This window comes from Odocoileus virginianus, chromosome 28 (assembly GCF_023699985.2).
Source record: "Odocoileus virginianus isolate 20LAN1187 ecotype Illinois chromosome 28, Ovbor_1.2, whole genome shotgun sequence".
In the NCBI taxonomy this organism is placed as follows: domain Eukaryota; kingdom Metazoa; phylum Chordata; class Mammalia; order Artiodactyla; family Cervidae; genus Odocoileus; species Odocoileus virginianus.
Window position 1 is genome coordinate 4396286 of NC_069701.1, and position 24819 is coordinate 4421104.

General features: G+C 41.1%; 1 protein-coding gene across 2 annotated transcripts in view; it reads right to left on the reverse strand.

Moving 5' to 3' along the window:
• Positions 1 to 1995, reverse strand: part of NAALAD2 (N-acetylated alpha-linked acidic dipeptidase 2) — a 48478-nt gene extending 46483 nt beyond the window's left edge. The window contains exons 1-2 of one of the 2 annotated variants that reach the window (XM_070457141.1): positions 1887 to 1995; positions 823 to 934 (exon numbers count right to left, since the gene is read on the reverse strand). In XM_070457141.1, the coding sequence (XP_070313242.1) occupies positions 823 to 934; positions 1887 to 1929 (155 nt within the window). In that variant the 5' untranslated portion in view covers positions 1930 to 1995. Of the gene's footprint in view, positions 1 to 822; positions 935 to 1882 lie in introns of both variants that reach the window. The other variant, XM_070457140.1, reaches the window with a different exon arrangement.
• Positions 1996 to 24819: the final 22824 nt, after the last annotated feature.

Sequence of the window (24819 nt, forward strand, 5' to 3'; positions counted from 1 at the left end):
GGATGTCTGGCTCTAGGTGAGTGATCACACCATCGTGATTATCTGGGTCGTGAAGATCTTTACTGTATAGTTCTTCTGTGTATTCTTGCCATCTCTTCTTAATATCTTCTGCTTCTGTTAGGTTCATACCATTTCTGTCCTTTATTGAGCCCATCTTTGCACGAAATGTTCCCTTGGTATCTCTAATTTTCTTATACTTCAATAAAACTGTTTTTGTTTGTTTGTTTGTTTGTTTTTAGTGAAATAAATGTCACAATAGCTGCCTTCAAGCACTTCATAATCACTCTCCTGAATGTCATTCTTTCTCTTGCTAAGACACTGTGGGGTTTGCACTGATCCTTTTGCTTTCATTCTGTCCTCTTTCTGTTCCTTACGTTTGTAGATGGGACAAAGGTCTAATTTGTGGTGAACAGAATCTGAAACTTTAATCTCTTTCTCTCTAAATCAAAGTTTACCACCATCTGAGTCTTCCTGATAGAATGTGACATTTAAATAAATTCCCTGATTAAACCCAGGCCTGGGGGACAGAGAGTAACCTTCAGCTGCCGTCCAAAGTACATGAAGTTGGAACATCTCTTAATAAAGAAACCAAAGACTTTTTCTGCACATGAAGTTAGGGAAGAAAGACTTCTGCAACACTCAAATAGATTTTACTCTTAAGAGTTGTATAAACAGACATTTAAACTATCAGGAATTAATATGATATTACATCATTTCACACAAAGAAGGTTACCCACATGAATATAATCAGTTTTCAAACAGTTCTCACTGCATTGTTTCAAAATTCTTATTTTTAAGATCAATTATTCAAAACAAACTTACCGAAGAAATGATTTTATATTATCAGCTTTCATCTCAGATATCAGTTTCCACCTTAGATTCTGGTGACTGTCTGCTGAAGTGCCCGGATCTTTGAGGGGCTTACTAAGCCAACCTGTGGCGGGGGGAGGGGGGAGCATACACAATAAGTGCTTTTGACTTTTATAAAAACTAAAAGTCCCCCCACCCAACACAAAGAGCCCTCAGCCGAGAAACAGATCACGGGGAGCATTACAAAAAATTCAAACTTAAATGCAGAAAACCTTCAAATTCCGCTTTGTTATTCTGAGTTGGTTAAAGGAGCTTTAGATGAGAGAGAATCTTGTCATTTCCCCGTGTTATATATTAGAGCAGGGGCCTCTGTTTCTTGTTCTCCCACCGAGGTCTGCTTCACAGCGCAGCGGCTGACACACGGGGAGGATTTCCCAGAGATTTTTGCAACAAATGATCCCAGAAGGGCAGTTGTAAGTTTCGACTCTTGGAAACGAAATAAACTCCTTGACCCCTGCGAATAATGGCAGCTCTAAAGTTTCTTTACAACGGCTCTTAACAGTACCCTGACTGAGTGAAAGGCGCTCAGTCGTGTCCGACTCTTTGCGACCCCGTAGGCTGTATATAGGCCATGACATTCTCCAGGCCAGAATCCTGGAGTGGGTAGCCGTTCCCTTCTCCAAGGGATCTTCCCAACCCAGGGATCGAACTATGGTCTCCGTCATTGCAAGTGGATTCCTTACCGCCTGAGACAACAGAGAAGCCCAAGAATACTGGAGTGGGTAGCCTATCCCTTCTCCAGCGGATCTTCCCGACCCAGGAATCGAATGGGGTCTCCTGCATTGCAGGCGGATTCTTTACCAGCTGAGCCACCAGGGAAGCCCCGAGCTCGGCAAGTGAAAGACTTGAATGCAGCCACCCTTTACTAGAAAGGCCGGAATGCACCGCATTCGGCTTGCAGTCGGGCTGGGACGCGGCGCCGCGGCCGTCCCGGCGGCTGTCGGGCTTCTCTCCACGCAGGCCGCAGGGTGGAGGGGCGCCTGGCGCCCGGGACAGGGGTCGGCACACTTACCCACCGTAAATCCAGCCAGGAAGGACGCCAGCGCTGCGGCCAGGCATATCCACAGGTACGGCCCGCGCGCGTCTCGGGCCATGGCTTCCTCAGGCAGCAGCGGGAGGTGCCGGCCGCGGGGGCGCGCCGCGGGGGCGCGGGCGAGCCGGGGGCGCGCGACCGGGCGCGCGCGGGCCCACCAGGCGGCCGCCCAGCACGGGCCCCGCGGCCCGTCCTCAGTGGCCCGCCGGCCTCCGCGCGGCTCCGAAGGTGCAGGGACGCCGGCCCCGAGCTCGCGGTTCCTGCGGTCGCCCGGGGGTCTCGACGGGGCAGAGGCGACCCTGCGGGGGGTGGAGACATCCTTCTTGGTGGCAGGCTCCGTCCACTCTGTCCACCCCGGGCAAAGTCTGCGTTCGCGGGGAGGCCGCTGAAAAATGCCCCCTAAGAAACTCTACTGACCAACCTCTTTCCAGGAACTGCAGGATTTCCGAATAAGGCCGTCAAGTATATTTAACCGCAGCTCTGACTTCTCTGTTGATCACCCCCTGCCAAAATCTAATTTCTAACTGCCCACGCTTGGGAAGCATCTCTGGTTCTGCCTGCTCCGTGATAGCGCATCAATTTTTTTTTTTAATGCTTATATTTTATGTTTATTCATTCAAATATTGTATATAGGCACCACTGTACTAACATGTATATGGTGACACATTCAGAAAAATAAACCTTTTTTAATTTTAATTTAAAGGATGAGATAAATTTAAACACAGATAAAAGTCCTACTATTATTTTCTTATAGGCTAATTGACTATGATGTGCTTTGTTTGGGATTCGTATTTTCCATTTTGATAACATCTATCTGTTATCTTCCTGATGCCTCAGTGGGTAAAGAATCTGCCTACAGTGTTGGAAACACAGGATATACAAGTTCAGTCCCTGGAGAAGGGAATGGCCACCCACTCCAGTATACTTGCCTGAAAAATCCCATGGACAGAGGAACCTGGCAGGCTACAGTCCAAAGGGTCACAAGGAGTCGGACACAGCTAGGCACACTCACTCCTATAAGCTTTCATGCAGAATGCCTTTTTGGGCTTCCCTGGTGGTTCAAATGGTAAAGAATCCACCTGTAACGTGGGAGGCCTAGGTTTGATCCCTGGGTTGGGAAGATCCCCTGGAGCCGGAAAAGGCTACCCACTCCAGTATTCTGGCCTGGAGAATTCCATGGACTACAGTCCATGGGGTCTCAAAGAGTTGGATATGACTGAGTGACTTTCACTTTGACTTTCATCTATATTGAGGCCTTGGTTGATATTCACATTCTGCACAAACTAGCAATTTTCAAGTAAATTTAACACATCAGTTTCTTAACCACATACAACATGGAAACTGGTGGGATTTTCTCTTCTTTTCCTTTACCAGAACAAGTCTCCAAATATTTGTAACTGTCAGTTTCTTCTTCTGCAACTGGGGGTTTCCCCCCTCTCACTAGAATGTTGCTGTTTAGTTGCTAAATCCTGTCCAGCTCTTTCCCGACCCCATGGGCTGTAGTCTGCCAGGCTCCCCCATCCAAGGGATTTCCCAGGCAAGAATACCAGAGTGGTGTTCAGTGCCGTGAATGTTATAGGTTCAAATTAATAAGATTCACCACTGAAAGTGCCTTGTACCCTAACTGATGATAGTTTCTTGTCATCCTCCCTAACCTCTCCCTCCAGTCCTGTTTTCCCTAGCGTATCTCTTTAAAAGTGATACCAAGGTTTGCAAAGCAGCCATCCTTGTAACCAGGATGCCTGAATCCACCCTTTTTTATTGTGGAGGCAATCTTTAGCAATTCAGGACTGGATGCCTCCTATTCAAAGCTGTTTTGCTGCCAGAGCAAAGGTGCCCGCTGAGTAGAACATTAAAAGGACAGTATATCTCCTGTTATCAAGTAGAGCAGGATGCTGTGGGGCTTCGGGGTACAAATCCTTTCTGTGGCCCCCATTTCTTATTTGTAGGAAGTCGGCTTCATTCAGCCTCCATGACCTTCCCTGAGTTCCGAAGGGCAGGTTCAAACAGTTGGCTCCAATACTTTGGCCATCTGATGCGAAGAGCAGACTCATTGGAAAAGACCCTGATGCTGGGAAAGATTGAGGGCGGGAGCAGAAGGGGACGACAGAGGATGAGATGGTTGGATGGCATCACCGATTTCATGGACATGAGTTTGAGCAAGCTCTGGGAGATAGTGGAGGACAGGGAAATCTGGCGTGCTGCAGTCCAGGGGGGTCGCAAAGAGCCTGAAACTCAAGGACTGAACACTAGCAACCAAGGAAGGGAGGGAATACAGAAACAAGGGAGGATAGTCTAGAAACAGCAGTGCCGCCTTGGGGCAGGTTCCTGGCTCCTCCCGAAGGAATATACATAACAACACCTTTACATTCTTCTGAGACCTGAAGGCCCCCACCCAGGCGAAGGATGGCTACTTCTGGCCGAGGGCCAGATTTCTGCGGCCCACCCTGTTACCTCACCACCAAACGATCGGCACAAAGCCACACACCTGTAGCCCCGACCCCAAGTGTTACCCATACAAACTTCCCCAGATAAATGGGGAATTTGGTGCTTTTGAGCATGAGCTGCCTGTTCTCCTTGCTTTTGTTGTTGTTGAGTCACTTCGTTGTGTATGTGCGACTGTATGGACTGCAGCTTGCCAATCTTCCCTGTCCAAATCTTCTCAAGTAGAAACTCTCAGGACTCGATATTGAGTTTATAATTTGCTCCAATCATTCCCTAACAGTGCAGTCATTAAAGAATCTACCTGCAATGCAGGAGACCCAGATTCGATTCCTGGGTTGGGAGGATACCCTGGAGAAGAAAATGGCAACCCACTCCAGTATTTTTGCCTGGAGAATCCCATGGACCGAGGAGCCTGGCAGGCTACAGTCCATGGGGTTTGAGAGTCAAACATGAGTGAGTAAACCACCTCCCACCAATCACTAAACCTTGTTTTACTTTTGTCTCCATAGAGATGCATCTTATTAAATACTTGATTGCCTGTGTCCTATAGACCTAACCTTAAGAGCCTGCTTCCATCAGTGCTTCCTGAAATGAGTAACTGACATGACTTTATTGTCAGAACTAAGAAACTGACTTGGTGAGATAAAGCAGTCTATCGACTTCTGGACTATGAAATGTCTTTAAAAAAATTTCAAAGAGCAAAATTTGCCACCTTTGACCCGTACACTATTTCTAGCTGAAAATCAAGGCCCCAGAGGCTCAGGAATAAGCTTTGATCTTCCCCCTAACTGTCTAAAAGATTGTAAACAGAGGAGCTGACCCAGGAATGCAGCCATCACCATAGATAACCATAGGATGAACTCATTGGTATGGCAGACAGAGAGGGAGAAGCTGTTAAAATTCCTCTTTGTATCCCATTGTTTCTGCCCTACATTTTTTTTTTTTACTAATCTTTTGCTTTCTATCTCCATGTGAGTTGCCTTTCCCCCTCCCTAACTTTGAGGTCCCCAAACCACTGCCCCCAATGGCTTTAGCTAAGGATGGTATTTAAGGTGAGGGTTTTGACCATTTGGGGGAGTTACTCAGTTCCTCTGGGTCACTCTTATCTATGCATGTGAGCTAGGTTGCTTAGGTGTGTCTGACCCTTCGCAACCCCGTGGACTGTAGACCACCAGGATCCTCTGTCCTTGGGATTCTCCAGGAAGAATACTGGAGTGAGTTGCCATTTCCTCTTCCGGGGAGGGGGATCTTTGCAACCCAGGGATCGAACATGTCATGTGTCTCCTGCATCTCCTGCACTGGCAGGCAGATTCTTTACCACTGAGCCTCCTGGGAAGTCCTCTCCCATATATATATGTGTTATTAAATTTTGTTTGGTTTTCTCATGTTTAAGGAAAAAAATTACAAGGTTATTTGTGAAAATTGTTTTCTCCTACTCATATCTCAATTTTTATAGATAATTAAATGTTGACTAATAGAAGAGATCAGTGTGTTAATTAACAGAGTTTCCCAATTTAATTAATCTTCCCAAATTAAAATTAGATTATTCATTCATTCGATAAGGCTACAGCATTCCAGATATTGTGAAAAATTCTGAATATATGGTCCTTGCCTTTAGAAAGCCTGCAACAATGAGAAGGCAAATATTGAATACATAATTAAACATAAACAGTTCTAAGCAGGAGCAGTGTTACCTTAAATATGAAGGTTGTCTATGCCTTAAATGGTGCCATCTGCATTCTTTATCTTGGCAATTCATTGTATAAAGTCCAGTTAGCTAGTTCAGCAGGGCTTTGGCCTTTTCTAAAATATAGATAGAGATTCATTATTCCATCTTCTTAATTAAGCATATAGCAGGATGCAGCTATCACCGTTTCTGATTATTAGCATCTTAGATGATATTTGCATCTTACAAAGCACACTTAACAGAGCAACATTGTTGATTATACTAACCCCTTTTGAGCTTTCCTTCAGCTAAAAAATGGAGGAAAAAATGTATAGGAAAGTTTAAGTATTGAAAAATCGATCTCTCAGTAAAACTGTTATTACATTTGTTCTGCTCAGTATTCAGGGACTCTAACAAGGCAAAACTCAGTATCTTTTTCATTCCTAAAGTTTAATTACTCCTATGTGCTCAGTCATGTCCAGCTCTTTGTAACCCCATGGACTGTGGCCAGCCGGACTCCTCTGTCCGTGAGATTTCCCAGGCGAGAATACTGGAGTGGGTTGCAATTTCCTTCTTAAGGGTATCTTCTCAACCCAGGGATTGAACCTGGGTCTCCTGCCTGTGTCTCTTACTTTGGCAGGTGGATTCTTTACCACTTGAGCCACCTGGAAATTGTTCCTATATAATCTTTTCCCCCCTCTTCTACCATCCTAAAAGAGGTAATCTTGTAACTTCAAAGTCCAAATTCCATCAAATGGGTCACAGCAAGGTTTGAAAAAGTGTGACCTGTGCACTAATAAAGCACTATATGTAAATTTCTTAAGAAACATGAAAATAATTAGGATTCTATAGAAAAGAAATAATGTTTAGCATCTAATTATATGTTTCATCTGAAGATGTTGCTTTATCTTTCATAAAAGAGGGATCACCTAGATGCTCACTGTACAAATATCAGCTTAGTTCAGTCACTCAATCGTGTCCCACTCTTTGTGACCACATGGACTGCAGCATGCCAGGCCTCCCTGTCTATCACCAACTTGCAGAGTTTACTCAAACTCATGTCCATTGAGTCGGTGATGCCATCCAACCGTCTCATCCTCTGTCGTCCCCTTCTCCTCCTCCCTTCAATCTTTCCCAGCATCAGAGTCTTTTCAAATGAGTCAGCTCTCCGTGTCAGGTGGCCAAAGTATTGGAGTTTGAGCTTCAACATCAGTCCTTCCAATGAACACCCAGGGCTGATTTCCTTTAGGATGGACTGGTTGGATCTCCTTGCAGTCCAAGGGACTCTCAAGAGTCTTCTCCAATACCACAGTTCAAAGGCATCAATTCTTGGGCACTCAGCTTTCTTTATAGTCCAACTCTCACATCCATACATGACTACTGGAAAAACCATAGCCTTGACTAGATGGACCTTTGTTGGCCAAGTAATGTCTCTGCTTTTTAATATGCTGTCTAGGTTGGTCATAACTTTTCTTCCAAGGAGTAAGCATCTTTTAATTTCATGGCTGCAGTCACCATCTGCAGTGATTTTGGAGCCCCCAAAAATAAAGTCTGCTTCTCTTTCAACTGTTTCCCCATCTATTAGCCATGAAGTGATGAGACTGGATGCCATAATCTTTGTTTTCTGAATGTTGGGCTTTAAGCCAACATTTTCAGTCTCCTCTTTCACTTTCATCAAGAGGCTGTTTAGTTTTTCTTCACTTTCTGCCATAAGGATGTTGTCATCTGCGTATCTGAGGTTATTAATATTTCTCCCAGCAATCTTGATTCCAACCTGTGTTTCATCCAGCATTTCTCATGATGTACTCTGCATATAAGTTAAATAAGCAGGGTGACAATATACAGCCTTGACACACTCCTTTTCCTATTTGGAACCAGTCTGTTCAATGTCCAGTTCTAACTGTTGCTTCCTGACCTGCATACAGGTTTCTCAAGAGGCAGGTCAGGTGGTCTGGTATTCCCATCTCTTTCAGAATTTTCCAGTTTGTTGTGATCCACACAGTCAAAGCCTTTGGCATAGTCAATAAAGCAGAAGTAGATGTTTTTTTGGAACTCTCCTGCTTTTTCGATGATCCACCCAGATGTTGACAATTTGATCTCTGGTTCCTCTGCCTTTTCTAAAACCAGCTTGAACATCTGGAAGTTCATGGTTCATGTATTATTAGAGCCTGGCTTGGAGAATTTTGATCATTACTTTGCTAGTGTGTGAGATGAGTGCAATTGTGTGGTAGTTTGAGCATTCTTTGGCATTGCCTTTCTTTGGGATTGGAATGAAAACTGACCTTTTCCAGTCCTGTGGCCACTGTTGAGTTTTCCAAATTTGCTGGCATATTGAGTTTAGCACTTTCACAACATCATCTTTTAGGATTTGAAATAGCTCAACTGGAATTCCATCACTTCCACTAGCTTAATAATGATGCTTCCTAAGACCCACTAGACTTCACATTCCAGGATGTCTGGCTCTAGGTGAGTGATCACACCATCGTGATTATCTGGATCATGAAGATTTTTTTTGGTACAGTTCTTCTGTATATTCTTAGCACCTCTTCTTAATATCTTCTGCTTTTGTTAGGTCCATACTATTTCTGTCCTTTATTGAGCCCATATGATGATGTCACAGGGTGATATGATAATCTGGTCATCCAGATAGCAACATTCCCATTCCAAAAAAGTGAAAAGTTGATGTCATGATGGCTGAGAATCATGATAAATGTATTCCTATTGAGCATTTCTAAAATCCTGGGTCCAAAAACTGCCCTAAAGTAGCTTAAAACTTAAAGTAAAGTTTGAGAATGCTATGCTAATATATTTTACAGTATACAATAACCTGTAGAATGGGTGAGAAGTGAGACAGGAATATAGTATGAAAAGTATAAAAGATGAATATAAATAAGTGAGAAGAAATTTTAAAAGAAAAGCAGAATACCATGATTGGATGATTTCCTCCTGATGTCACAATTACTCTACTCAACAGTAAATGCAGAAGCTAGAAAAGACCCAAGTTAAAGTGTAAAACAGAGAGGACCACCACCCGCGTCATCCTGTCAACAGAGAGTGTGTGTACCACGATGCTAACATTCCAGGTGGAATCCTCACAGTGGTAAGTTATGCTATTTGGCCTTTAAGCTATGTTTTCCTTTTCTCATTCCTTATCATTAAAGTGCACCTTAGCCTATTTTCCATGACAGCTTTCACATAATAGTGCTAGGATAAGAGGACCCCTCATGCTTTTTCTTCCAACACTCTCATCCTCTGTCCTCATTTACATCCTCCGTCCCTGTGAACCTTCAGTATCTTTAGATTATGAACAAATCTCTCCAGACTTTTGATTTTCCTTCTAACAGCACTTTCTCTATTCCATTTTTACCAGATATCTGTTTTACTTGATGACACCCCTTGTCCTAAAACCAGAAAAAATTTCACTTTATGGGGAAGTAGGAATGGTCTTGTTGGTACTCGTCAGAGAGGAAGGATGGGCCTTTGCTCTGACATCATTATTCAGCACAAGCTCTCTTTTGACATTGCTGCCCTATGATTGCATTCTTTGCTTCTTGTTCACATTCTTGTCTCCAAGTGAGCACCACAATGCTGTCCCAGCTTTCTGCAGTTGTTTTAATGTCTGTCTTGTAGATTTTTGGCATACCTCTGGCCCAAAATCTTGGCATACCTCTGGCATACTCTTCTTTCACACCTTGTTCCCAGTCCACCACTAGGTTCTATGGGCTCTGCAATCAAAATACATCATGAGTCAGCTGCTACACTGGTATTCGTCCAATCCCAGCCATAGTCATCTCTCATCTGGACTTCTGCAACAGCCCCCATATAACTGTTGATCCTGCACCAACACTCTTTGCTACTTTATGAAGAACATGCTACAGAGTCAATCAGATCAGCTTATCATTAAAATCCTTCAGAGCTTTCTCATGAAACTTAAAAACAAAATTCAGACTCCTTAGAGTGGCAATTAAACCTACTTGGTCTAGCTTTTGGATCTTGCCTCCCTTCAAGGGAAGGCAACACTAAGGAAACAGATGCAGACCACATGCAGAGAGACCAGGAGACAACCACATCAACAGAGACTACAGCATCACAAAGACCCAGGCAATCCCAAAGGGAGGCCTGTGGTACTGTGTTCTCCCATGCTGGTGCAGCATGGCCTGGGCTACAGATGAAGGCCTTGGTCAATGCCAGCGGCTAAGAGCACCCCTTGCCTCCTTCCACAGTGCTGCCCAAGGTTTGCTAACAAGGCAAAACAGCAGAAAAGGGGGCAGTCAAAAATTTTATGATTGGAGAAAAGTTTTATAATTGGAAAAGCTAAAATTATTTCATGTTTTTCCTCCAGTGAACTGATACTTCTTGACCAGCTAGAGTGACCAAGGACAGTTTATAATAATTGCAGTAAAATTCATATTCTGCAAGCCCTATCCTTAATAAAGATCAATTCTATATTTTTCTAAACAGCATTGAGAGTATTGATGATACAGTGCTTATTCTCTGCTCTCTGAATCTCAGACCACCCTGAGAAAGGCTGTCAGGCATTTGCCTGACACTACTATTATTACTTTTAATAATACTATTATCAGTACTTCCCCAGTGGCTCAGTGGGTAAGGAATCTGCCTGCAATGCAGGAGACACAGGATATACAGGTTCAATCCCTGGGTCAGGAAGCTCCCCTGGAGAAGGACATAGCAACCCACTCCAGTATTCTTGCCTGGAGAATCCCATGGACAGAGGAGCCTGGCAGGCTACAGTCCATGGGGTCACAAAGACTCGGACCTGACTAAGCTTTGATCTCTTTCACCCTCTTTCTATGTTTGAACCAGAGTCTGCAATAACCTCACCACTCAATCATCTGAAAACCTTGTTCACTTATTCATGAATAGCCTTACTATGAGAAAAAAAGACATTCTACATGAGCGCTCATAGTAGTGAGATCAAGGGAAGAGCCACAGGTCCAAGGGGACATGAAATAATGTTCAGTGAATACTTTGTGGCTTTCAGAAAGACCAAAATTTTAACAGTCCATCTATCCCATTTCTTAAAACACAGGTTGTCCTCCCACAGCAAAACTAAATATCCAGCTAACACTGAAAATTGAAAAAACTCCTTTAAGCTGGATCAGAATATCTTAGTATTGCTTCCATATTGAAAATAGGATAAAAGGCCCTAAAACTAAACAAAAAAGTAAAGAAGGACTTTGAATTTGTTAAAAAAAAAAAATTGAAGGATGATTATAGCCAACTTACATTGTTACAAGTTTTTCCTCAAAAGTATTAACAAATATCAACTTAGAATATAGCTAGATCCCAAGGCCATAATTCTGGAAATTGCTGTTGTCTTTTTTGTGTGGTAAGCAAGAATATTGTAAAACCAGTATCTTAACATCAAAACGTTGCATTTTCAGTATTGCTTGCAATTTATTGGCCTGAAGAGACCCCATTCCACCCCAGCAAAATATAATCAAGGAAAAAAACTCAACTTTCATGACCAATCAGCTTTCCTAAATTTTATACCTTTCCTTATTTTATTAGTTTTGAGGAAATCAAATTTAAAACTGATACAAAAATACAGAGTTAAGAGTGAGGTGATTCCTGTTTACCTTCTGCTTTAAAATTTGCTTTGAGGACTTTCCTGGTGGTACAATGCATAAGAATCTGCCTGCCAATGTGGGGGACACAGGTTCGATCCGTGGTCCAGGAGGATCCCATATGTCATGGGGCAACTAAACCCGTGAGCCATAGAGCCACAACTGGAGAGTCCCTGCATAATAGCTAAAGATTCCTCTCTCAGCAAAGATCCCACATGCTGCAACTAAGACCTGATACAGCCAAGCAAATAAATAAATATTTTGAAAAAAAAAGAATGATAATGGACACACATCAAAAGGACATCTTGAAGGGATGCTGTTGATCAAACCTGGGGCAGACTAACAAGAAAAAATAATGCTTGTAGCTAATTATAACTTACTGAATAGAACTGGAAATCATGAGTCCAAACAGTTATAAATGAATGAATAAATTGAAATGATATAAATGGATAGATTTAATGTTTGATGTGGAATATGCTTTTTGCATACCTTCCAAGAACCTAAGCATAAATATATTTAAAAGGGAAAAAGTAACTTTTTTTTTTTTTTAGGTTCTGCTGAAAGGCTTTTGGGATCTCTGTTACCCTACCAGGGATTGAGTCCTGTCAGTGGAAGCCTGGAATCTAAACACTAGGCCACCAGGGAACTCCCCCGGTGAGAAAAAGCAGCTTTCATGTGTGACAAGCTGGCAGACACCACCTTAAATAAGTGATATAACTGTTAGGGACTGGGCCACACAGCAAGAGGTGAGCAGCTTGAGAGGGAGTGAAGTTTTATCTGCGGCTCCCCACTGCTCCCCATCACTCCCATCATCACCTGAACTATCTCCAGCCCCTCCTCCCCCCGGGTCCATGGAGAAACTGTCTTCTATGAAACCGGTCCCTGGTGCCAAAAAGGTTGGAGATCACCGATCATCATCAACAGAGGGTCCACCATCAAAATCATGCAACATGAGGTAGAATGCAATAAAAATAGCATCACTTTTGTGATTTTTCTTGTCAAAGATGCATAACATTTCTAATCCTGAGGAAACAGACAAGATTACTTTAAGAGATATTCTACAGAATATCCAATCATGGTGTTTGCTTGGTGGTTCGGTGGTTAAAACTCCAAGCTCCCAATGCAGGGGGCACGGTTTCCATCTCTCGCCAGGGAACTAAGATGCCTCATGCCCCATGGTGTGGCCAAAAAAGAAAAAAAGTCCAGTCTTTCATCATGAAAAGTATCAAGGGCATGAAAGCTAAGACTGAGGAGCTGTTACAAAATAAAGGAACAAAAGAGACATGGCAAATAAATGCAGCTTGAGATTCTGAATCGAATGCTTTTGTTATAAAGGACATTACTGGGATAATTGGCAAGTCTTGATGGAGCTCAAATAAAATGACAGTAACACATCATTGTTAAATGGAAATATATGCTATAGTATTCAAAGGTAATGGGGTCTGCAGCTTACTCTTCAATGATTCTGGAAAAAAGAAATAATTGTTGCACTAGATTGCTACTTTTTGTATGTTTGTGAGCCTTTCAAATTCAATCAAACAGTTTTAAGTGAAGTTTCTATTATAATCATCTCTGCAGTGTATCAGCTCTGATACTACGTTATCACCAGTTCAGGATGCACATGTCAGAGGACACAGAAGCCGATCCTTCTCCAGCGGATCTTCCTGACCCAGGGATCGAACCAGGGTCTTCTGCATTGCAGGTGGATTCTTTAGTGCAACAATAAATAAATATTTTGTAAAAGTTGATTTGCTTTTTTTTTTTTCATTTTCAAATTTCTTCTCTATAAAAGCAGGCTTCATCGCTGTTGTGCCTGGACTTTCTCCAGGTGTGGCTTCTGTGTGCGGGCTTCTTGTTTCCGAGCCCCTCCTGTTGAGGACAGGCTCCAGGCCCGCGGGCAGCGGGCAGTGCAGCAGCATGCAGGCTCAGTTGTGTGGCTCTCGGGCCCCACAGCACAGGCTCAGCAGTTGTGAACAGGCTTAGTTGCTCCTTAGCTGGTGGAATCCTCCCAGACCAGGGATTGAACCTGTGTCCCCCGCCCTGGTCCCCCGCAAGGCCAAGTGCATACCCATCCCCTGGGCTACCAGCGAAGTCCAAGAACTAGATGTTTAAAGTACTTTTGAGGCCACCTGTGTGTGTGTTTTGCTATTTACATCTCTTCTTTCACACTCTTTTTTTTTTTTTATGGTCAATTATTGTTTTTTATTTTTAAGTTTTTATTTTGAAACAATTTTAGACTTCCACAATTTAAAAAAACAAATTCAGCTTCCCCTTTAATTTAAACTTATATAAGTATAGCACAGTGATCAAAACCAAAAAGTTCTAAGCGCTATAATGCTATTAAATGAATTGTGCTAAATCACTTCTGAGGTATCCAACTCTTTGTGACCCCATGAATTGAAGTCCACCAGGCTTGTCTGTCCATGGGATTCTCTGGGCAAGAATACTGGAGTGGGTTGTCATTTCCAGGGGTACTTCCCAACCCAGGTATCTAACCTGCATCTCTTATGTCTCTTGCATTGGCAGGCAGGTTCTTTACCACTAGCATCACCAGGGAAACCCATTGCAGTTTATTTAAATTTCTTCCAGAGTACTGGTCAGTTATTTCTTAAAGTGTTTCTTGAATTTCATTTACATGCCATTTTTTCACCATTAGGTTAAGGTTATTCATTCTTTCACACTCTTAACAATGCCCATTGTAGGCTGTATGTTTTAGTATTGTTTGACTATTTTTGTTTTTTAAATAATTTTAATATGATGTTTGCTTAGTTTGCAGGGTTTTTTTTAAAGTTAATCAAATAGAATTGTACTTTCTAAATAATCTTCTTTTTTGAATAAAATCATTCTCTTGTGATTCTTCTGTTGTTGTTTGTATTTTACTCATGTTTTCTAGCTGTATACTATTCTTGGGCTCCAAAAGCACTGTGGATGGTGACTGCAATCATGAAATTAAAAGATGCTTGCTCCTTGAAAGGAAAGCTATGACCAACCTAGACAGCATATTAACAAGCAGAGACATTACTTTGCCAACAAAGGTCCGTCTAGTCAAAGCTATGGTTTTTCCAGTAGTCACATATGGATGTGAGAGTTGGACTATAAAGAAGGCTGAGTGCCGAAGAACTGATGCTTTCAAACTATGGCTCTGGAGAAGACTCTTGAGAGTCCCTTGGACAGCAAGGATATCAAACCAGTCCATCCTAAAGGAAACCAACCCAGAATATTCATTTGAAGGACTGATGCTGAAGCTCCAATATTTTGGCCATCCGATACAAAGAGCCAACTCATTAGAAAAGTCCCTGATGTTGGGAAAGATTGTGGGCAGGAGGAGAAGGGGGCAACAGAAGATGAGATGGTTGGATGGCATCACTGACTGGATGGAGATGAGTTTAGGCAAACTCCAGGAGATGGTGAAGGACGAGGGAGCCTGGCGTGCTTCAGTCCTTAGGGTTGCAGAGTCGAACATGACTTAGCAACTGAACAACAATAACAGCACTTGTCCAAGCTGAGGAGACAGAGCTGAGAGGCCGGTGCTGATGCCGGAGCGGACAGGATGTGAACCCCAGGCTTCTCACTGTCCTGCCTGGGTTCCTGGCTTGATTTCTTCCTGTCATTAGAAGCCAGATCAGGGAACACACCCTGAGCTGCAGGGGCACCGCGTTCCCAGTGACCTCGCAGGGGCCTGCCTCCTGGTTGAGTCCCCAGCTGACCATGCAGACCCTGGCTGTTGTTTGTGGTTTTTTATTTTAGTATTTTGAAAACAATTTTATTGACAGATAATTAACAAACAGTAACACTGCACATATTTAGAGTGTATAATATAAAAATTTTTAAAAAGTCAAAAGTTTTTTTTAATTTAATTTTAAAAAAAGTTAAAATGAGGATACTAACCATAGAGGAATAAATTCATGGAAGTGAAGAGAAGAGAAATTTTGCACCTCGTCTAACAGGTAAGTGGGAGAAAGACTGCCTGCTAACTGCTGCAGAATCTGTGAAGCCTTATGAGAAAGGGTGGATGTTTTTGTTGTGTCTCCATAGTTTTTCATTTTTTTCTCCTTTCCTATTATGTTTTCTTCTTGTTTCCTTCTCTCTCCCACCTTGTCTTTGTGAGAGCTGCAGCACTTTGCCAAAGAGGTGAAAATTCCAGCCCTCGAGATATATTTTAACATAACTGAGCAGCTCCCACGAAGATGCCAGTAATGTCAGAGGCCAGATTGCCCTGGCTCCTGAACCCCATATCTTGGACAAGCAGTCTGTTTTCCTTTCCCTGTTTGGTCAATTTATTATTTTCTCTGTGACTGAGAGGTGGCTTCCCAAGTGGTACTAGTAGTAGAGAACTCACCTGCCCACATAGGTAGACATAAGAGACGCAAGTTCGATTCCTGGGTCAGGAAGATCCCCTGGAAGAGGAAATGGCAACCCATTCCAGTATTCTTGCCCAGAGAATCCCATGGACAGAGGATCCTGGAGGGATATAATCCTTGGGGTCTTAAACAGTCGGACACAACTGAGGTGACTTAGTATGCGTGACTTAGGGGAATCAGTACTTTTCTCCCTTGTATGAAAATGTCCATGAAAAATGTTTCTTGAGGGACGATTTTCTCTGTCAGCTTCTCTTTGTCTGTTCATTCATCTATCCTCCTCCCAGTACCCAGAATCAAATGCCCAAAAGTCCCAGGCTGACAAGAAATCCTTCGGAATGCATTTTCATGTAAAATCGGATGCGTTATCATTAGCATTAAGAGAAATTCATAATTACCTGGAATGGATGAGGATCAGAAGGAGCTGGTGCTTCTTGGCCATTCATTTTACCAAGTCTCAGAAATCCTGAGGAAAGGTTGGCGAGGCGTTGACCCTAGTTAGGCCTTTGAGTTGTGAATTTTGCTTTTGTTTTTAAGATACACCCACTCTGAGTAGTGTTTGAGTTAGGTCCTTAGATCCCAGGTTGGTTTTCAGATGTGTGTGCTGTGCTAAGAGTCTTAAGCGTGTCCGACTCGACTCTGTATGTAGCCCACCAGGCTCCTCCGTCCATGGGATTCTCCAGGCAAGAATACTGAAGTGGACTGCCATGCCCTCCTCCAGGGGATCTTCCAAACCCGGGGATCGAACCCGCGTCTCTTACGTCTCCTGTATTGGCAGGTGGGTTCTCTACCACCAGTGCCACGAGGGAAGCCCTTGTTTTTGGATCCCGTAAGGCAATCAGCATTAGCATATTCATCTTTTTCTATGCCATCGCTAACTTCAACATTCTAAGGAAGGGTCTCTGGACTGCTGGGCTGGGAAGACCCTGCCTTCCCCCAATGAAGATCTACCGAGCCAGGTAGGGTCACCCTAGGGTCACCCGAAGCGCAAAGCTCTGGCCACCCGTCTTGGCTCCCTGTCTGCCCGCCCACCCCTCTCACTGGCTCTCGGGCTCCCTCTAGCGGTCCCTTATTTTCCTCCCTGGTGCGAGATGAGCTTCAAGGTCCTGTCCTGGCTCTTCTTTGTTGTTGTTTTTATTTTACTCTGCATGCGAAGTTGGCCAACAAATACACCACTCCTCCTCTCTCTCTAGATTTTTGAAAGTCAGAGAGTTCTTATGCAAATGGCCTTCTGTTGCAGGGCGAATTGGGGCTGTCTAGTCAAAGGTAAGAGTCGGACACGACTGAGCGACTTCACTTTCACTTTTCACTTTCACACGTTGGAGAAGGAAATGGCAACCCACTCCAGTGTTCTAGCCTGGAGAATCCCAGGGACGGGGAGTCTGGTGGGCTGCCGTCTATGGGTTCGCACAGAGTTGGACACGACTGAAGCGGCTTAGCATCAGCAGCAGCAGCAGTCAAAGCTATGGTTTTTCCTGTAGCCATGTAGGAGATATGAAAGATGGACCTTAAAGAAAGCTGGGCCCTGAAAATTGATATTTTCCAGCTGTGGTGCTGGAGAAGACTTTTGAGAGTCCCTTGAACAGCAAGTAAATCAAACCAGTCAACCTAAAAGGAAATCAGTCCAGAATATGCATTGGAAGGACTGAGGCTGAAGCTGAAGCTCCAATACTTTGGCCACCTGATGCAAAGAACTGACTCATTGGACAAGACCCTGATGATGGGAAGGATTGAAGGCAGGAGAAGGGGACAACAAAGGATGAGATGGTTGGATGGCATCACCGACTCAATGCACATGAGTTTGAGCAAACTCTAAGAGATAGTGAAGGACAGGGAGGCCTGGTGTGCTGCAGTCCGTGGGGTTGCAAAGAGTAAGAAAGACGACTGAGTGACCGAAAAACAGCAGCTGGTTTTCTCTAAGTATAGGCCCAGGTGTGGCATTTCTGGGTCATATGTTAGTTCTACTTTTAGTTTTTTATGGAACTTTCATACCGTTCTCCACAATGGCTGTAATAATCTACATTCCTGCTAACAGTGTAAGAGGGTTCCCTTTTCCCCACACCTGCTCCAGCATTTATTGTGCATAGATTTTGTGATGATGGCCATTCTGACTAGTGTGAGATGATACTTCGTTGTAGTTTTGATTTGCATTTCTCTAATAATTAGTGATGTTGAGCATCCTTTTATGTGTTTGTTGGCCATCTGTATGTCTTCTTTGGAAAAATGTCTATTCAGGTCTTTTGCCCATTAAAAAAAATATTTATTTTTTATTGAAGGATATTGCTTTCAGAATTTTGCTGTTTTCTGTCAAACCTCAACATGAATCAGCCACAGGTGTACATATACCTCCTCCCTCGTGAACCTCCCTCCCATCTCCCTCCCCACCCCACCCTCTAGGTTGATACAGCACCCCTGTTTGAGTTTCCTGAGCCACACAGCAAATTCCCGTTGGCTCTCTAGTTCACATATGGTAATGTAAGTTTCCATGTTACTCTTTCCATACATCTCACTCTCTCCTCCCCTCTCCCCGTGCCCGTAAGTCTCTCTGTGTGTTTCTCCATTGTTGCCCTGTAGATAAATTCTTCAGTACCAGTTCTCTGGATTCTGTACTTATGTGTCAGAATATGATATTTATCTTTCTCTTTCTGACTTACTCGACTCTATATAATAGGTTCTAGGTTCATCCACCTCATCAGAACTGACTCAAATGCATTCCTTTTTATGGTTGAGTAATATTCCATTGTGTATATGTACCACAACTTCTTTATCTGTTCATCTGATGATGGACATCTATGTCGCTTCCATGTTCTAGCAATTGTAAATAGTGCTGCAATGAACAAAGGGATACATTTGTCTTTTTCAATTTTGGTTTCCTCAGGGTATATGCATAGGAGTAGGATTGCTGGGTCATATGGTGGTGTTATTCCTAGTTTTTTAAGAAATCTCCATACCATCTTCCAGAGTGGCTGGAATCAATTTACATTCCCCCCAACAGTGCAGGAGCATTCCCTTTTGTCCACATCCTCTCCAGCATTTATTGTTTGTAGACTTTTTGATGATGGCCATTCTGACTAGTGTGAGATGATACCTCATTGTAGTTTTGATCTGCATTTCTTTAATAATGAACAGTGTTGAGCATATTTTCATGTGTTTGCCATCTATAGGTTTTCTTTGGAGAAATGTCTGTTTAGGTCTTTTCCCACTTTTTGATTGGGTTGTTTGTTTTTCTGCCATTGAGTTGTATGAGCTGCTTGTACATTTTGGAAATTAATCCTTTGTCAGTTGTTTCATTTGCTATTATTTTCTCCCATTCTGAGGGTTGTCTTTTCACCTTGCTTATAGTTTCCTTTGCTGTGCAAAAACTGTTAAGTTTAATCAGGTCCCACTTGTTCACTTTTGTTTTTATTTCCATTACTCTAGGAGGTGGGTCATAGAGGATCTTGCTTTGATTTATGTCATCAAGTGTTATGCCTATATTTTCTTCTTAAGAGTTTTATAATTTCTGGTCTTCCATTTAGGTCTTTAATCCATTTTGAGTTTATCTTTGTGTACAGTGTTAGGAAATGTTCTAATTTCATTCTTTTACATGGAGCTGTCCAGTTTTCCCAGCACCATTTATTGACGAAGCTGTCTTTGCCCCATTGTATATTCTTGCCTCCTTTGTCAAAAATAAGTTACCCAGAGGTGCATGGGTTTGTTTCTGGGCTTTCTATCTTGATCCATTGGTCTATATATCTGTTTCTGTGCCAGCACCACACTGTCTAGATGACTGTAGCTTTGTAGTATAACCTGAAGTCAGGAAGGTTGATTCCTCCAGCTCCATTCTTTCTCAAGACTGCTTTGGCTGTTCGGGGTCTTTTGTGCTTTCATATGAATTGTGAAATGCTTTGTTCTAGTTCTGTGAAAAATGCCACTGGTAATTTGACAGGGGTCACAATGAATCTGTAGAGTGCATTTGGTGGTATAGTCATTTTCACAATATTGATTCTTCCTACCTAGGAACATGGAATATCTCTCCATCTGTTTATGTCATCTTTAACTTATTTCACCAGTGTCTTATAATTTTCTTTGTATAGTTCTTTTGTCTCTTTGGGTAAGTTTATTCCTAGATATTTAATTCTTTTTGTTGAAATGGTGAATGGGATTAATTCCTTAATTTCTCTTTCTGATTTTTCCTTGTTAGTATATAGAAATGCAAGTGATTTCTGTGTTTTTATCTTGTATCCTGCAATTTTGCTAAATTCACTGATTAGCTCTAGTAATTTTCTGATAGTATCTTTAGGGTTTTCTATGTACAGTATCATGTCATCTGCAAACAGTGAGAGTTTTACTTCTTTTTTTCCTATCTGGATTCCTTTTATTTCTTTTTTTTTTTTCCTCTGACTGCTGTAGCTAGGACATCCAGAACTATGTTAAATAATGGTGGTAAAAGTGGACATCTTTGTTTTGCTCCTGATCTTGGGGGGAATGCTTTCAGTTTTTTACCACTGAGAATGTTTGCTGTAGGCTTATCATATATGGCCTTTACTATGATGAGGTAGGTTCCCTCTATGCCCATTTTTTGAAGAGTTTTAATCATAAATGGGTGCTGAATTTTGTCAAAGGCTTTTTCTGTATCTATTGGGATGATCATGTGGTTTTTATCTTTCAATTTGTTAATATGGTATATCACATTGATTGATTTGTGTATATTGTAGAATCCTTGCATCCCTGGAATAAACCTGACTTGATCACAGGGTATGAGCTTTTTGATGTGTTGCTAAATTCTGTTGATGTGTTGCTGAATTCTGTTTGCTAAAATTTTGTTGAGAATTTTGCATCTATGTTCATCAGTGATATTGGCCTGTAGTTTTCTTTGTTTGTGCTGTCTTGTCTGGTTTTGGTATCAGGGTGATGGTGGTCTCATAGAATGCGTTTGGAAATGTTTCTTCCTTTGCAATTTTTTGAAAGAGTTTTAGAAGGATAATTCTTCTCTAAATGTTTGATAGAATTCTCCTGTGAAGCCATCTGGTCCTGCGCTTTTGTTTTTTGGGAGATTTTTGATCACAGTTTCAATTTCAGTGCTTGCAATTGGGTTGTTCATAGTTTCTATTTCTTCCTGGTTCAGTCTTGGAAGATTGAACTTTTTTAAGAATCCATCCATTTCTTCCAGGTTATCCATTTTATTGCCGTATAGTTTTTCATAATAGTCTCTTATAATCCTTTGTATTTCTGCATTGTCTGTTGTAACCTCTCCTTTTTCATTTCTAATTTTGTTGATTTGATTCTTCTCTCTTTTGTTCTTGATGAGTCTGGCTAAGTGTTTGTCAATTTTGTTTATCTTCTCAAAGAACCAACTTTTAGTTTTATTAATCTTTACTATTGTTTCTTTCATTTCTTTTTTATTTATTTCTGCTCAGATCTTTATGATTTCTTTTCTTCTACTAATTTTGTTTTTGTTGTTGTTGTTCTTTTCTTCTAGTTGTTTTAGGTGTAAAGTTAGGTTGTCTATTTGATGTTTTTCCTGTTTCTTGAGGTAGGATTGTCTTGCTATAAACTTCCCTCTTAGAACTGCTTTTGCTACATCCCATAGGTTTTAGTTGTCATGTTTTCATTGTCATTTGTTTCTAGAATTTTTTTGATTTCCCTTTTGATTTCTTCAGGAACCTATTGGTTATTTAGAAATGTGTTGCTTAATCTCCATGTGTTTGTGTTTCTTATGGTTTTTTTTTTTCTTGTAATTGATATCTAGTCCATAGCATTGTGGTCAGAGAAGATGCTTGATACAATTTCCATTTTTAAAAATTTAGTGAAGTTTATTTTTGACCCAAGATGTAGTCTATCCTGGAGAATGTTCCATGTGCACTTGAGAAGAAGGTGTATTCTTCTGCATTTGGGTGGAATGTAAATCCTGAGGATATCAATGAGATCCATCTCATCTAATGTATCATTTAAGACTTGTATTTCCTTATTAATTTCCATTTTGATGATCTGTCCATTAGTGTCAGTGGGTGTTAAAGTCTCCTACTATTATTGTGTTGCTCTCAATTTCTCCTTTTATGTCTGTTAGTGTTTGTCTTATGTATTGGGGTGCTCCTATGTTGGGGGCATAGATATGTACAATTGTATGTCTTCCTCTTGGATTTATCCCTTGGTCATTGTGTAGTGTCCTTCCTTATCTCTTATAAACTTCCTTATGTTAAGGTTTATTTTGTCTGATATGAGGATTGCTGCTCCAGCTTTCTTTTGCTTCCCATATGCTTGGAATATGTTTTTCCATGCTCTCACTTTCAATCTATATGTGTCTTTAGGAAGTGGGTTTCTTGTAGACAGCATGTATATGGGTCTTATTATTGTATCCATTCAGCCAGTCTGTGTCTTTAGGTTGGAGCATGTAATCCATTTACATTTAAAGTAATTATTGATATATATGTTCCTATTGCCACTTTCTTAATTATTTCGGGTTGATTTTGTAGATCTTTTATCTTCACTTGTGTTTCTTGACTATAGAAGTCCCTTTAACATTTGTTGTAAAGCTCATGTGATGGTACTGAATTCTCTTAACTTTTGCTTGTCTGAAAAACATCTTAGTTCTCCATCAATTTTGAATGCGATCCTTGCTGTGCACAGTAATCTTGGTTATAGATTTTTCCCTTTCAGTACTTTAAATATATCCTGCCATTCCCTTCTGTCCTGCAGAGTTTCTGCTTAAAGATCAGCTGTTAAGCATATGGGATTTCACTTATATGTTACTTGTTGCTTCTCCCTTGCTGCTTTTAATATGCTTTCTTTGTATTTAGTCTTTTTTAGTTTGATTAGTATGTGTCTTGGTGTGTTTCTCCTTGGGTTTATCCTGTATGGGACTCTTTGTGCCTCTTGGACTTGACTGACTATTTCCTTTTCCATGTTGGGTAAATTTTCAACTATAATCTCTTCAAATTTTTTTCAGATCCTATAATTTTCTCTTCTTCTGGGATCCCTATGATTCAAATGTTGGTGCACTTGATATTGTCCCAGAGGTCTCTGAGACTGTCCTCAGTTCTCTTCTTTCTTTTTACTTTATTCTGCTCTTCAAAAGTTAGCTCCACTATTAATTTTCCAGCTCACTGATTCATTCTTCTGCTTCAGATATTCTGCTATTGATTCCTTTTAGAGTATTTTTATTTTTTGTAATTGTGTTGTTTGTGTTTGCTTTGTATTCTTTAATTCTTCTAGGTCTTTGTTAACTGATTCTTTTCTCCATTTTGTTTTCAGGGTTTTTTTTTTTTATCATCTTTACTATCATTATTCTGAATTCTTTTTCAGGTAGTTTGGCTATTTCCTCTTCATTTATTTGGAGTTCTGTGTTTCTAATTTGTTCCTTCATTTGTGTAGTACTTCTCTGCCTTTTCATTTTGTTTTTTTTAAGTTATTGTGTTTGAGGTCTCCTTTTCCCAGGCTTCAAGGAAAGTTGAATTCTTTCCTTGAGGAAAGTTGAATTCTTCCTTTTGGTTTCTGCCCTCCTAAGATTGGTCCAGTGGCTTGTGTGAGCTTCATGTAGGGTGAGATTTGTGCTGAGTTTCTGTTTGCTTGCTTGCTTGTTTTTCCTCTGTTGGGCAAAGCTGAGTGAGGTAGTAATCCTGCCTGCTGATGATTGGGTTTGCACTTTTGTTTTGTTTGTTGTTTAGATGAGGCATCCTGAACAGAGTGCTACTGGTTGTTGGGTGATGCTGGGTTTTGTTTTCAAGTGGTTTCCTTCGTGTGCGTTCTCACTATTTGATACTCCCTAGGGTTAGCTCTCTGGCAGTCTAGGGCCTTGGAGTCAGTGCTCCCGCTTCAAAGGCTCAGGGCTTGATCTCTGGGCAGGAACAAAGATTTCACAAGTGGTTTGTTATGGCATTAAGTGAGATTAAAACAAATACCCAAAAATGAGAAACCAAAGATGAATCCCAGGCAAATGGCAGTTACAAAATAATAATTAAAATAATGGAATATACACATATACATATACACTCATAAGCAAAGTCAAAACAGTCCAACTAAAATAAAGTACAGTAGATTGACCTGGCAAGCAAAGGAAACCAAAAATTGTATTTACCAGTTAAGAACAAAACTAACTAAAGCACAAACTGGAAAACAAACTAAAACAAGGTGCCAAGTGGGGAATAAAGTGATGAAAACAAAACTAACAGATATGTTGAGAGGGAAGGAAAGACAGAAAAGAAGGAAAGAATAGATATGCAATTTAAATAGACGTAGATAAAAAAGATTTATATATGTTAAAGATTAACTGCAAGGGGGAAAGAACAGTAGGAAAGGCAATCAAAGGGATAAATGTAGAAAAATATAATAGGTTTAAAAAATTAAAATTATAAGAAATAGAAAAGAAAAAATACAGAGAGAGGAAAAAAAGGGAAAACTCCACAGTACTGCAAAAGCCCAACGTAGAGGCAGAGGTTTATAACAACAATAAAAAAATGTGACTGAAAATAGACATATACATATATACCCATAATCAAAATCAATGCAGTCCAACACAAATAAAGTACAATAGATTGACCTAGTGAACAAAGGAAACCAAAAATTATATCTACCAGAACAACACTAACTAAAGCACAAACTGGAAAACAAAACTAAAGCAAGGTACCAATTGGGGAATAAAACAATGAAAATAAAACTAACAAATATATTGAGAGGAAAGGAGAGAAAGAAAGAAAGAAAGAACAGATATGCAAAGTTAAATAGAGGTAGGTAAAGAAGATTTATGCACATTGAAGATTAACTGCAAGGGGGAAAGAACAGTAGGAAAAGAAAACAAAGGAATAAATGTAGAAAAAATAATAGTAGGTTTAAAAAATTAAAAATGAGGAAAAAAAAATGGGGGGAGGGCATTGGGAAACT